Below are 14,188 nucleotides of genomic sequence, written 5' to 3' on the forward strand. Positions count from 1 at the left end.
TGGAGGACGACCACTCTACCCCTCAGCCACAGCCCCCCCTATATGTGTCTCTCCTAACTCACTAAAAGCTTTTGATGAATGTCAATATCAAATTTCCTTACAAGTGTGTCAGTAGTTGTTGAGACATCTTGCTCTGACCAAAATGTTGTCAGTCCCACTTTCTTGTAAGAGAAGTTGAAGCTGTGGAACATTCTTTGGAGTATTCAATGTATTGTAATATTCTAGTCCCTCTGCAAAGCATACAGCTAACCAATATATATAGACTGCATATGGTAATTACATACATCACTAAGATTTCCCAGTCACAGGCAGATATGAATACGAAAATCTAAATGTGATTTTGAGATGAATAAATGTGAAGATACATTTTGAGCTGTTCATGTGAACCTAATGGACACGGCTCACCGTCTGTTGTCCCATGTGTAGAGAGCCTGTGGCTGCTGAGATGAGTGTGTTTACTTCTGTGACTGACTGAGATGCACAGCATATCTGCTAGCATATGCTGCTACTTTGGTAGTCATGATTGTGTGTGTCTGTGCATGTGTGTGAGTAACTCAGTCTTATGTCATGCACCTCCCCCCACCCCCTGGCATCTTATCTGTTACGTCATGTCACCATAGTAACTTTGGCAGTGGTGATGTATTCTGCTTAACTGAACTAGCAGCAAAAAGCTAAAACACTCACAGAGATCTGTCTGTGTGTGTTCACTGTGTGTGTTCACCAAGTTGATTGTTGTCAGTGTGCACTTTGTGTGTGTGTGGGGGGGGAGCATACACTAATTTATCATAATTAAATATAAAAAAATATAGACTATACTATGATATAGTGTAATTAAAATCCCTTGACAGCTTAAAGTTGGGTGGTGCTTCATATTTTGGATACAGCTCAGATTTAAAGAACTGAAATGAAAAAAGATTCTATTAATTTCTCTCATTTTTAATATAACCATTAATCACTCCTGCCCATTGCAGATAGACAGTATAGGTAAATGAACATTAAATACAAGGTAAATACAGCAGTAAATACAAAGACAGTGGTTGTAGAGCCACGGAGGAGTCCTTTTTTGTTCCATGAAGCTGAGCATAGGGCTATTTATAGAAGCCCCGGTGTTCTCTGTACCTATGTCAAGCCCGTTGCATGCTGGAAAAGGAGAGATGTTGGAGATGGGGTTCTGGAGGATACTCTGACCTATGGGAAATATTTTTCTAAGTGGTTACCCATTTTTTTAGTCTTGTGTGTGAAGTGGCTCCTGCACATGTGATACAGTTTACAGTCCCTTCAGTGTTTATTTCACAGGGGACAACAGAGAAAAAGATTTCTAGCAAGTCATCAACAATGTAAACAGAGCTTGTTTCACAATGTAAAAAAATACTCTTTGCAAATGCTTTATGAAGAAAGGTAATAGAAACTGTAGTTTGTTCAAATGAAACATTTAGCACCTTCAATATTTTGGACATCGGCTAATCCTATTCACAATCCAGGTGAACCTTTTTTGATTATATGGGCCAATAGCGAATGAATACAAGCCTGATATAATTAGCTGTTATTGGCTAAACCTATGCTTCCGAGCACATATCTACTGTAATACTGACACATTCCTGCTGCTGCAGTCATCACTCCACAGTATCATGTTCCAGCTCAGTCTTTCTGCTCTTCCATTTGCCTGTGACATGGCTGTTTGCAAACCGCTGCAAACGTTTCATGTTCCTGCTGTTTGATAAATATAGCTGAGTGTGGTGCTATTTATAGAGGCCCTGGCGTACTATGCACCTAAGTCAGGGCCTGTTGCATGGTGGAAGAGAAGATGGGTTGAAGGTGGGGCGCTTGAGGATACCGTGACCCGGATGACTGAGCTGGAATGATCAGCCTTTTGGCGCTCAGCGTGCTGCCCTACTAATGCGATGACACTACAAGCATGTCTCTATTATGCCTCTAGTATGCCTTTATTTTGAGAATATGAAGTAACCCCTAATGTTCATTTTTAAGACCAACAGTATAAAGGATCTCTCAGTCTGTAATTATTGTGTTATATAAAACGACCTTATCTAGATGAAACATGACGGATTCACTGTCTTTCACCTAGCTAGCTGGTGGTTTGTTAACAAGAATAAGACTCCCTGTGCAGCAATTCTAACCATCCCATCATCTCCCTGTTTGTCTCTCTCTAACTCTGTCAGGATATCAATTTTCCAGAGATGTGGACCTGGAGGAGGCAAGGTGGGGCAGTCGTCACCTTCTACAAGAAGTCTTTGACAATGAGTCAAAGCTCTATTCTGAGCCTGAGAAAAACTGCACTGAACCAGGTAAGCTTGTGTGACAAGGTTAAACGTGAGCTACATTTGGAACAGCTCATGTTACAGGAGCAGAAAGCAGTGCTCTGAGACATCAAGCTGTTTAAAGAACCCATTGTGTTTTTTAAAGGCAGTGGAATTCCTGTCTCCAAATGTTGTGTTGATGCTTTGATTAGAACACGATCACATGATTTTGTCCAGAGACTTACTATAATATGAGCTGTTGGACCTAGTTGGATCTAGTTTTATGCAGGGTTCCTACGGTCAAAACCTGGAAAAGTCATGGAATTGTAAAAAAAAATGTCATGGAAGTTTGTTATATTCTTATTTTCATGTTGTTAATTTACGCTGAGTTTTAAATAATTCATATGCTTTTAAAAGAAATATGATTAAAATATAAGCAGGCATACGATCTCATACTAATTGAAAAGTTCGGTGGGGAAGCAGGCGAGATAATGCACTTTGCAAGGGAAGTGTAGATTTAACCATGCTTGGCTACAATTGAAAAATTACATGCAATGGGTTACAACAGACCTCAATCAAACTATTGTCTCTCATTCATTTGTGTCATTTAAGGTATACTGTGTGCTTTGGAATTCTCATTGTTAGCTTAAATACTAAATGTTGTCACTTTTTCATGTATACACCGAGATTTCACAAAATGTTAGGTCATGGAAATTTGGTTTAAAGTTATTGAAAAGTCATGGAAATCCATTGGTCAAAATTTGTATGAACCCTGTTTATGGATGTGTGTGCATTTGTTGATGGTTATAGCTCAAGGGTTAGAAGAGTACATCCACTAACCAGAAGGTCGGTGGTTCGATCCCTGGCTCCTCATCCGCATCCCAAAGTGTCCTTGGACAAGACACGAAATTGCTACCGACAGTGCATAAACAGTGCCTTATGAATGTGTGAGAATGGGTAACAGAATTATACTCGAAATTGCTTTGATAAGTTGATCACATTCCAAAATTGCTATATGAGTTAAGTCCATTCACCCTATTTTGACTCATTATGAAGTTTGTTCATTTATATATTTTCCTTACTTTAAGAGAAAAAAGTTTTTTATTGCTAAGCAAAATAGATTTAACACATTAAGTGTTATCAGTTCAAATATACAAATATAAATAAGTGCAAAACAGCTTATCTTTAATAAATTTACAAAAAAATCCCCACAAAATATATAAACCCTAACCAAATACAATATCTTAAGACTAAATAACATTTTCAGTCTCTAATACAGCAACATATTCCGTACTCCAACCAGGCCAGGGATGCTCACGCTGCCGACTCATGTACTTGACAAACAAGTCACACAAGCTGTCAAACATGGCGCATCGCTCTTCTTTCAAATGTGTTCCATTTCGTAAGGTGCTTCATTAAGTTTGTTGTGTTCCTCCCCTCAATCTTCCTCTCGGTTTATCGGTGGATGCAAACAACAGGGTGTATAGCAGCAGTTGGAGGAAAGAGTAGATAATGCTGGAGCGCAGGAAATCTGACCAAGCTAAATATCTGAGTGTAAGTGCAGAATTATAGAAAAAGCAGAGCAAATCAGCACAAGAAGGGGTTATATGACTGTCAGCACAGGGTTTTGAGGGAAAGCATAACAAAATCTGAATCAGTAAGTCTAACTCTTAAACTGAAATGCCACGCGTAAGATCGTGTTTAATGAAGATCCTGGCTTTGTCTTTTTTTTATTTAGTTGTGGAGGTAAACTGCTTAGTCATTACATCCTGTATAATGATAGAAATATCCTGCCTCCCCTTCCCTTCACCTTTACAAACACACCATGCAGTCTCAGGAGACTGAGGCTGAAATATGAGCAGCACTACCTCTGCTGAGGAGCCAGAGACAAACAGAGAGAGAAAACGGGTGTTGAGATTGAGATGAAAGGTGATGAAAAACTCTCTCAGGTAGAAATTCTCTGTGCTCTCCTTCAAACTGAAAGATTCCAGTGTCGCCATGTGTGCATCCCTGTGTGTCTGCTAGTTTCTCCTGAGTTTAACAAACACTCCCATGCCTTGTGTTTGTTTCCCTGTGGGCTTGTCTGTGTTTGTGTGTATGTGTCTGTGTGTGTGCGTGCGTTTGCATGTGTTTGTGTGTGTGTTTGTGTTTGAGAGTGTTTTCCATGTGGAATCTTGGGGCTTTACAAGTGGGACGCTCTGCCAAGCATTCTCATAGTAAACACCACCTCTATGTAATGCTTGCATGCAAACACATACACACATACACATACTCCTCCTTCCTGCAGTTTGGAGATGCGACGATGGATATTGCAGTCTGACTGAATTTGTATGGAGAAGCTATTTTTAGACAGCATATCGTTTATGTGCTGTTTCTGTTTAATTACAATTTTTCTCTTGAAACACTAATTACCTTAATAAGGATTATTCCTGCTTCTCCCCACAATGTTCTCCTTACGCCTCACTCCCTCTCTCTCCGTCTGTCACTGCATTATTGTCTGTTCAGCTCTCTCGTTCCCCCCGAAGCACTCACTGTCTCTGTCATCTTTGGGTTTTTCCGCCTGTCTCATTTATTTAGTTTTTACCAGACACAATCATCAGTTAAATTTCTAGTTGTTGAGCATTCGTGTTATGCACTGTAAAAACATAAACACACTGAGGATATGGTTGCTTGTCCATCTTTGTGCAACTTTGTGCATGCTGCTCATATTCTAACGCATACAGACACATAGTGTTTCCATGTAAACTAATATTCAGTCCTAAGTGCAGCATTTAAATCTGACTTTTTTCAAAGAAAGGGGAAATTTCTGGCACGGTCATTAATTGGATTTGTTTAATTTGTTCAACTGTCTGCTTGATAACCCCAAAACCAAAGGACAGGATCGTGAGATGTTGAAGATCTAATTGCATATTTCATTGCTTATTTCAGGTTGAGTCACTAGACTGGCAAGTCAAATTATTTCACAAAAAAAATGTTAAGTGGAGGATTCATTATGTTGAGTCTGACAGTTTTGTTAGGGAGCTAAATTTACCTTTGCAAAAGAGATAAAATGGTACTATTTGAGAATAAGGGAGTAGGATATTTGCTGGAATGAGCGTGAGATGCGTCTGCTAGGGAAAAGGGGATTATATTGTTGTGCTTTCACAGGAGCAGTTTGGGAGAAATAGCCTGGGTCCTTTTTTTAGTGGTGTACGCTTGAAAGCCTCCATGCAAATACGCAACAGAGGAACTTTGACACGTGGCAAAATTTCCCAAAATAACGTAGCTTCTTCTGCTGTTGACTCAGGCTAGCTCGGGTCTGTGTGAGTGCCTCGAGTGAGTATATCAATTGAACTGTGCTGAGCTGGATGCAGCATAAGAGGCATGATGGTTTTTATGGGAGATAGATGTGGCTCTTGAGGTAGATAAAATAAACCGTTTACCAAAGCTAAAAAAGAAACACATCAGGATCCATTTCGTTTAATGTCTGCACTGAGCACAAATGTTGGCTCAATGCATTTTGAGTCTGAAAGGTCAAGCATACACAAAATATATTTTTTTTTTTAGCAAAGCCCAGTCACTAGCTCTATCTGGAGCCTTCAACTGCCTGGTATTGTCTCTATATATGAATATGAGAATATCTAGGTTTGGTTATTTGTTAACAATGTGAAAAAAAATAAAATAATATATACTAATTTTAATACGATATATCAGGATGAAAAAACGCATAAAAGTCACTGAAATAGATGTCAAGACAGCTTTTGGTCTAAAAAGCTGACGACATTGTCATTGACATCTTCTGCCTGCTGCACCACCACTCACCTGAACGCTCCAGGTTTTCTGTGTCGTTGTGAACCCGTGTGAGCTGAAAATCTCCTGCTGTGTTGTTCATGTATGAAATGCAAACTCCAGGTTGCACTCTCCAGACATTCTCCGGAGTTCATGTCTGAAAATGGCTGATAGGGATAGTTCTCTGAAATGTCATTGTCTACTCATCACGAAGCCGATGGAAGGGCTGGTGAAGTGTTTGAGTCCACAGTTTCATTGTTAAACAGAAATCCAATAGAGTTGAAGTAACTGGCGACTGTAAGAAATGTAAAAAAAACACAGAATAACCCCCGTGAAATGCCTTCATACTGCTCCTGTGGTGTCATACAAGTGTCCGTAAGCTCCGACATTCGAATTCAACCTCGAAACGTTAAGATATGGGGGAGGAATTCATAGATCAACGTTTCCTGATCCAATCAATCAACTACACATTTGACCTACAACAAACATTGGGAATTTCTAATATCAAACTTTTTAACAAAGGTTTATCAGAAAAGTTCCTAAAATTCAGTATACCATGCAATATCAGTCAGCAACTGTGAAAATACCTCCTGATGCTGTTCGACACCCCTTAACTACTGGAGCTTTTAAATCAAATCACAAACATGTAGGCTGTTCTTTGTGTCTTCTTTTAATAACTAATTTGATATTTTTCACAAATTCTCAGCTGGCGTCTCACTTCCTCTATAGACTAATCCAGGTTGAAGGGCAACCAGTATGTAGGCTACTTCACAACCTCAGGACAGATGTTATGTCCCTTAAGAATATTGTGTGAAATATGTACATACACTGTCTATAGTGGTGACAAATTATATATTTACATCCCTCTTGTGTCAGATATAACTACTTTTTTTTCCAAGAGTAAATCTTGGGCATGATGTGGACATGCACTGTCATGACATACAGTACAGACTGAATGGTCATAGGACATGATGTACTCACTCCTGATCTTTAGAATCTGAATTCACCAAAGGCGCATGTCGAGGTTCATTCGAATAAAAAAAAAAAAAAAACATATAATGATGTAAAACTGAAAATCGTAACATTTATGTTTTGTAGATAAATGCCTTTGTTTAAGTCTCCAAATCCTTTTTACTTTTAGCACTGACACCAATCTTGGTTGATATCAGATATAGAAAGTGAGTAAGAAAGAAAGTTACCATCAAAACAAGATGGTTGAAAAAGGACGTCAGCAGTATTTGATTGACAGCTGATGTACAGCACAAAACAGCAAAACTGTGATTTAAATCGGATAAGAAAACAAAAAGGAAGCTCTGCAGATTAGAAAATGACCACACTTAGATTAAATGTTTAGTAGCAAATATCATTTCTGACTAAAACCCAGGTTGAATACATGGGCAGGTGAGCAGCATCATGACAACTTTATTAGTCACATCTGACAAACATGAAGCATCTGTGGTTATACACTGTCCGTCATTGTTCACAGAAGCAGACTCATGAGTGAGAAAGTCCTGCTCTAATCTGTCAGAGGAGATGTTTGTGTACATCTGTACAGCAGCCAATTTTGGCCCTGCACTCTGTTTGTGCTCTAATTGTTCAGATCAATGGCACTTACGTCCTCCTCCTATCTAACCACCCACAAAAGGATCCACACTCATTCACACAGAAGAAATTTTTTTCTTACTCCCGGATAGAAGAGACACAAGAGGACTTTCATATACAAACACACACATGCATATATTTGTAGCAAACAAATGTTCATTGATAAGTTTTTTCATCTTGTGTTTGATATGGCTGCACACGCATGCACACACACACGCAAACACATACAAACATTCTTCAATTATGCATTATAACAGTGGAGCGTGACGGATTAGAGATAATCATGTTTACGATTGCTAAATTTCTCCACTCGGCTCCTGCACCACAAACAGCAACCCCTGCCTCATTAGTATGTGTGTTTTTTTAATTTGTCTGTATGTGCGTGGGTGCCATTGTAGTAAAAGACCCTGTCTGTTATTTTCCTCTGTGACTCATATCTCTTCTAATCTAATTCAATCATTGATCATGGCTCAGCAGACTTCTGACCTGTCTCATCAGTTACACTTTAGCTTATTATTTGCTCTGTCATGTCTTCATGAACCACGAAACGATGACTCGTTACATTCTAATTACATTTCAGTGCGACAAATGGAATATGATTTAACGCTCCTTTGCTCTTTGCTTCCTTTCACTCTGTTTCTCTATTAATTATAAAAATAAAAGACAGAAAAAAAACATTTGTATCATTGACATCTAGGTGTGTCTGGAATGTAAAATAAATTGTCATCACCTTGTAGTCTTTTAATTAATGTTAGTTTTAGTCAACAAAAGCTTTGCAAAGAGGGTTGATCACTGGAGCTGTACTCACTCACTTGTTCACTAATTCATTGTTCACAGTCTGGGATTAGCTTGAGATGAGCTGCTGAAATGATTGCTCACAGTTCTTCAATGATATTCTTTAAACAAACATCTATGAAGTGTGGAAGTCTGATTCAACCCTGCACGGACTCCTATCCGTCCTGGGAGAGGGATCCCTCACATGTGGCTCTCTCTGAGGTTTCTACGTATTTTTACCCTGTAAAAGGGTTTTTAATAGTTTTTCCTTACTCTTGTTGAGAGTTAAGGACAGAGGATGTCACACCATGTTAAAGCCCTCTGAGACGAATTGTGATTTGTGAATATGGGCTATACTACAAAATTTGATTGATTGATTGATTGATTGACTCCTACCAATACCCTGTAAACTCAAAGATAAAAACAAGTAAGTATCATAAGTGATACATCCACATGCACAGCTCTTCAAGGTAATGTTAGCATTCCTTTTAATCACATTGAGGAACATGTCTCAGGGTTGTGGTTTGGCTACTTCTACATCTGATTTTCTTTCTTCCCAAAAAATCTAGCTTACACCCCATAAGAGACACAAGATTAAGATCATTTTTGGCTGGCGTTTTTCCCCCTCTGCAGCATACCCTACAGGCCATATTTTTTGCCTGATTATTGGTAAGGCTTTAAGAATAGCTGCTGTGAGTTGTTTGTTTCTGTCAACACCTCTGTATTGTTGGGTGTAATGAAACAGGGTTTCAGGAGTCTGCAGTTGGCCCAGTGGGGCTTTAACGACTATTTCCTAGTCGATACTGTCAGTGTTCTGTGTTTTACTGAAGTTTTGCCCCATCTCCCAAAAGTCAAATGCTTTGTAAATCCTTTTAAGAACGTTTGAGAAACTACTGCCTCGAGTCCTAGTAGACCATGATCAACAGCATGTGTCCTGCAGGTTTTCCCAACATGCAGCTAATTATCTGCTTAATGGGACCCTTTTCTCTTTTTCCATTACTGCACACTGAGCCAAAATGAGCCATAAAGGCAGAGTGGGAGTCTATCTGGAGACAATTCTGGGAGAATAAAGGAAGAAAAAACATTGTTAAAAGTGGATATTAGAAAATATACAGAGTCCTTTGCACCAACATTCGTGGGCCCCTGAATCTGACTGACAGTGATCCTTTTGTGCCACCAGCAGGTCAAACCTTGCTTCTTGATGAGTCCATTTTGTTCTTATTTTCCAACTTGATCAAGAGTGTCTAAAAGACCCTGTTCAGACCTGTTACTAGCATCCGATGAAGGACCATATAGGTAGATCTTTTCACAAATAATCAAAGGACTTTCACTCCTCTATGTGCCCATACAATGGCTTGTTTGTGGCCACAATATTAACACTGACCACCACATAATGATGATGTTTTTTTTTAAAGGGGTAAAGCATAGCAGCGAAACCATGTCCAGCTTCTCTGGCAAAGAAATCCCTGCAATCTGATTTATTTAGACATCATAGCACATCCTTGCATGTGTTGTGTGGCATGTGGTGCTTGGCAGGGCAGGAGAACAAACAGGTAATGAAAGGCAGGCACCTTATGTATCCCCTGGTATGTGGAGCCCAGGAGGACCAGCCCTGAACATTGACTGTGGCTAAAGGCAGGAAAGAGGGCACGATTCCAGCTTTATGTAGAGAAGGCAGAGAAGGACATGATGTGTATTTGCCCCTATCCACTCTGTACTGTGTATGTGCGTGTGCATGTGTGTGTTTATGTATGTGTTTACCAAGCCATCCCTTCCTTGCCCGTAGTCCATCTGTGACTCTAAGAATGCTCACTAGGCATGTCAGAGACTGCAGGCCAGCTGGAAGGGTGTGTGTGTTTATGTATGTGTGGGGATTGGAGAATGGGGGGCGGGGGATCTCTGTCACGTCATATCACATCATTTCCTGTTTAATAATCCCACCACCACGAAATAATCCAAAGTCTTAGAGAAGAGAAATACACTATCAGGAGGAAGAGTATTGGCTAATTGTCTGTTCTACAATAGAATGAGTTCCTTTCAATGAACATTGAAAAGAAATCGGATGAGGTCCAGGTGTTCCACAAATAACTTTGTAATACAATGTCAAGCTCAGTGCATGTCCAATGTCATACAGGTTTGCATGTGTGCAGCGCTGGGATAGTTTTAATAAACAAATTCTGGACAAATTCAAACTAACACTTATCTTGTTAATTAATTAAGACATAACATCTGTAACCAAATAGATGTTACATTTTTTTTCGATTTTGCATCAGCAAATGAAAAGAGCCTGATTTATCAGTTGACCATTTAAAATCTCCAATTCTCTTACAGTTGTGTGATATAATTTTGAGCAATTGTGAGAGGTCGGGGCAGAGTGTCATGAAAGTGTGCATTTGTGTGTATGTTTGTGTGTGTGTGCATGCATGCTTAAATCTGACATCTACTGCTGTGTCTCTTCTCCTCCTCTGTTCAGGGAGTCATGCCACACTTTGCATAATGGTTAAACATACAGTGTATTACTGCACTTACTTTTCCTCTGCACAGGGACATGTCCACACACAAGCACAGACACATATTGATATTATGTCTTGAATGTCGTATTACTCAGCAGAGTAATGGTAAAGCAAGCTACATATAAAGTGTTAGATTTAATCTGTCTATTGGTGGTGTGTGCGTGCGTGTGCGTGCGTGCGTGCGTGCGTGCGTGTGTGTGTGTGTGTGTGTGTTACAGCAGTCTACTTGTGTATTTGTTATCCTGGATTATGTTTTTAGCAGAACCTGTGCAGCACAAAAGTGGTGTGAAGGTGTCAGGGGAACATTTAGAGACTGTATTAGTGCTGCTGTGCGATTATAATTTCACAGTATGATTGCCACCTCAGTCACTGTATCGCATTATACAATAATATTATTATCTATAAAATAATTGTTACCTTAATAAAAAATGACATGTACAGTAACATTTTTACTCAAGCATGTTAGTTTGCATGTTAGCACTAGTGGTGGAAGTATCCACATCCCAAAAGCACAGGATTTTACAATTGTAGTTGGTTGAGGTCCAGTTAATTTCAAATTTCTTTATCCAACTGAGACCAATGATTGTTTTCATTGTACCTTTATAGATTATTTATATGGATTATTTTCACCATTCATATTTATTTACTAAAGCAGATAAAGCGGATAAAATGCAAGTCTGTTTATATATTTTATTTAAAGTGATTTCCTGGATTTTCCTTTTGATATTCCATCTCTCACTATTGTAATAAACCTACCATTAAAATTATAGACTGTTTGTGTCTTTGTGAATGGGCAAACTTACAAAATCAGCGAGGGATCAAATAATTATTTCCTCCACTGTATAGTGAAATTTAATTATATTATTATTGATGAAAATAACATTGTGATAATTATTTATATTGTTATTTTCTCCAGTATATAACATTTCATTTGATCAAATCCCAAATGAAAAAATTGTAAAGAAATGTCTGAGTCCACCAATACATTTCAACTTGTATTTCTATTGGAATATTACCTCTGCCATGGCCTTCTAGTTGTTGTTCTGGCCAGTTCATTTCAACCAGTATGTTTTGACTCTGATACTATCACTCTCTGTTTGAACTGTCAGGCCGTTCGCACAAAAAATGCAGAAGTTCATGTTGTAGCTCTAGTGACAGGCATGGTGCTGGTAAAAGGACTTTTGGCAACTAAAAACAGAGGATATCTTGTTTCAGACAACACTCAATGAAATTAAACATTGGTCATCTTCATATACTATCGAAATTGTAAGGATATAAAGCAGGTGGAAAATCAGTAAAGTTCCACTTTAATTTTAACATTAGGCAACAGTTAAGTTATAAAGTCACTGTGTAAAATGTGAAAATGTCTGGCTTTGGCATCTCCCGGAAGTAATGCAGCTTCAACCCATTTTTCTACAGACGTAAATTATACCATCAAACTGATTTGATATATAATAACTTGAATTTATAAAGTGCCTTTCAAGAGACCCAAGAAATTCTAATTACAAAAAACATGGTAACAATTTGTATTTTGTAGAAAAAATGTATGTATTTTAGGACAGGATTCTACAAACACGTACCTGATTACAGACAGTTAAATAACAAGCTCTATCCTGTCAGTGATCTGTTGATGGCTCATTCTGATTAATCGCAATTGTCATTTATGTAGCAACGTATTTACACCAATGGCCACAAAGACAGATCTAGATATTAAATTCCATATTTCTTGGTAAATTGGAATAACGTTTCCCTTATCGACATGTTTGGTAACAATGAATCAAAGAGCACACCATAATGTAAACTGTTTCCTTCATTGTGTGAGTGTATTGTCCCTTCATAAAAACTGAGAACTATGAATATACTGCTAAAAATACTAAATAACTGCAAACTGTAAGCCTTCAAGGTAATATTTGTATTGCAAACATCTTTTAGTATTATTTGCCACAACAGCAGCATGATTCTACCAACTTTTATCGAGAGAATTACTCGCGAATAACGACATCCAGATGTCATGACATGTAGGATGACATGGCCTGTGAATCCTCTTTCTATGGGCCAGAAAAGCAGCATAAGAGCAGTGGCAACAACAGCACTTAGCGTAATGTTATCAATACAGGGGCAGAGAAATATATTGGACATGTTCCTGTCATACTCCTTCATCCAAAAGTGAGACACTGAAAAAAGATTATATTGATTTTCTATGTTGTATAATATGAGTCCCAGGTCAGCACAGGTCATAATCTGATTTCTTGCTGCCGCGCTGCTTCACTGATTAAATGCCAGTATTACCATGTAACCTTTAGCTGGAAAGTTACACATACACACAGTTTTCTCCATCTGCAACAAAAAGCAGCTTTTGCTGTCACTCATCTCCAACAGATAGATACATACTGGCCTCTATACACAGATCCATTCACTTACTCAATCATTCTTTCTGTGTTTTTTCTTATTTATCAGTCTAACTTTCACACATGCCTGCCTGTTGAGACAGTATTGATACCCTCTTATTGTGCAATGTGGAGTAGACCACATCTGTTCCTTCTTTCTCCGGAAATGTGAGAGGGCACAGAGAGAGACAGAGTATACTCCTGGTCAGAGCTTGTTGAAAGTCTGTCACATTGGTGAAATTGAAATTGTCGAGAGGAGGAATGACTGGGGTTTATGCTGAATTTCACTGAAGTGGAAAAGATGTGAGGAGGGAATGTGAATCAAAGCGAAACTGGAAAGTGCAATGTTTTGCTCCTTTTATTGTAGATTTTTGATTATCAAAACCATTAAATACTAATCAGAGGATAATTTCAGATCTATTAGAATTGAGGATTTACTTTAGTGGATTTTCACCAATGTTCTTCTTTAGAACGGTTGGTGAATGAGGCTGTTTGTACTTAACAAGTTAACAGCTGGAAATAAAAAATCACTAAAATAGAAGTTCAAAATCCAAAGCTAGACGGTGGTTAGATTATTACCAAGTCTGTTATATGGAGATAAAACTATTGTGGCTGGATGTAGCTGATTAATGTTCATTACTTGAACCAATAAACTAAAGCCGGACTAAACAAAAACAACACAATCCAGTCCTTTAGCCTTCACCGAAAATGTAGTCTCATTGTGACTGTGGCAGCTTTTGTGTCCTTTGCATTTTTCAGAGAGATGTTTTAGGCTCACAAAACAGCAAAGATAGGAAGGAGTAAAAGACTAGATTTAGTCACCTCTGTTTCTCATAACAAGAGTGGGAGAAGCTCCGGGTGTAAGCTCTTCCTCATCACTTACTGCTGA

General features: G+C 38.5%; 1 protein-coding gene across 1 annotated transcript in view; it reads left to right on the forward strand.

The window, feature by feature from the left end:
- Positions 1 to 14,188, forward strand: part of LOC128453640 (sodium/potassium/calcium exchanger 3) — a 93,286-nt gene that overhangs the window by 24,802 nt on the left and 54,296 nt on the right. Inside the window, exon 2 of the mRNA XM_053436647.1 lies at positions 2,178 to 2,303. Coding sequence (XP_053292622.1) covers positions 2,178 to 2,303 — 126 coding nt within the window. The remainder of the gene's footprint in view (positions 1 to 2,177; positions 2,304 to 14,188) is intronic.

This window comes from Pleuronectes platessa, chromosome 12 (assembly GCF_947347685.1).
Source record: "Pleuronectes platessa chromosome 12, fPlePla1.1, whole genome shotgun sequence".
Classification (NCBI taxonomy): Eukaryota; Metazoa; Chordata; class Actinopteri; order Pleuronectiformes; family Pleuronectidae; genus Pleuronectes; species Pleuronectes platessa.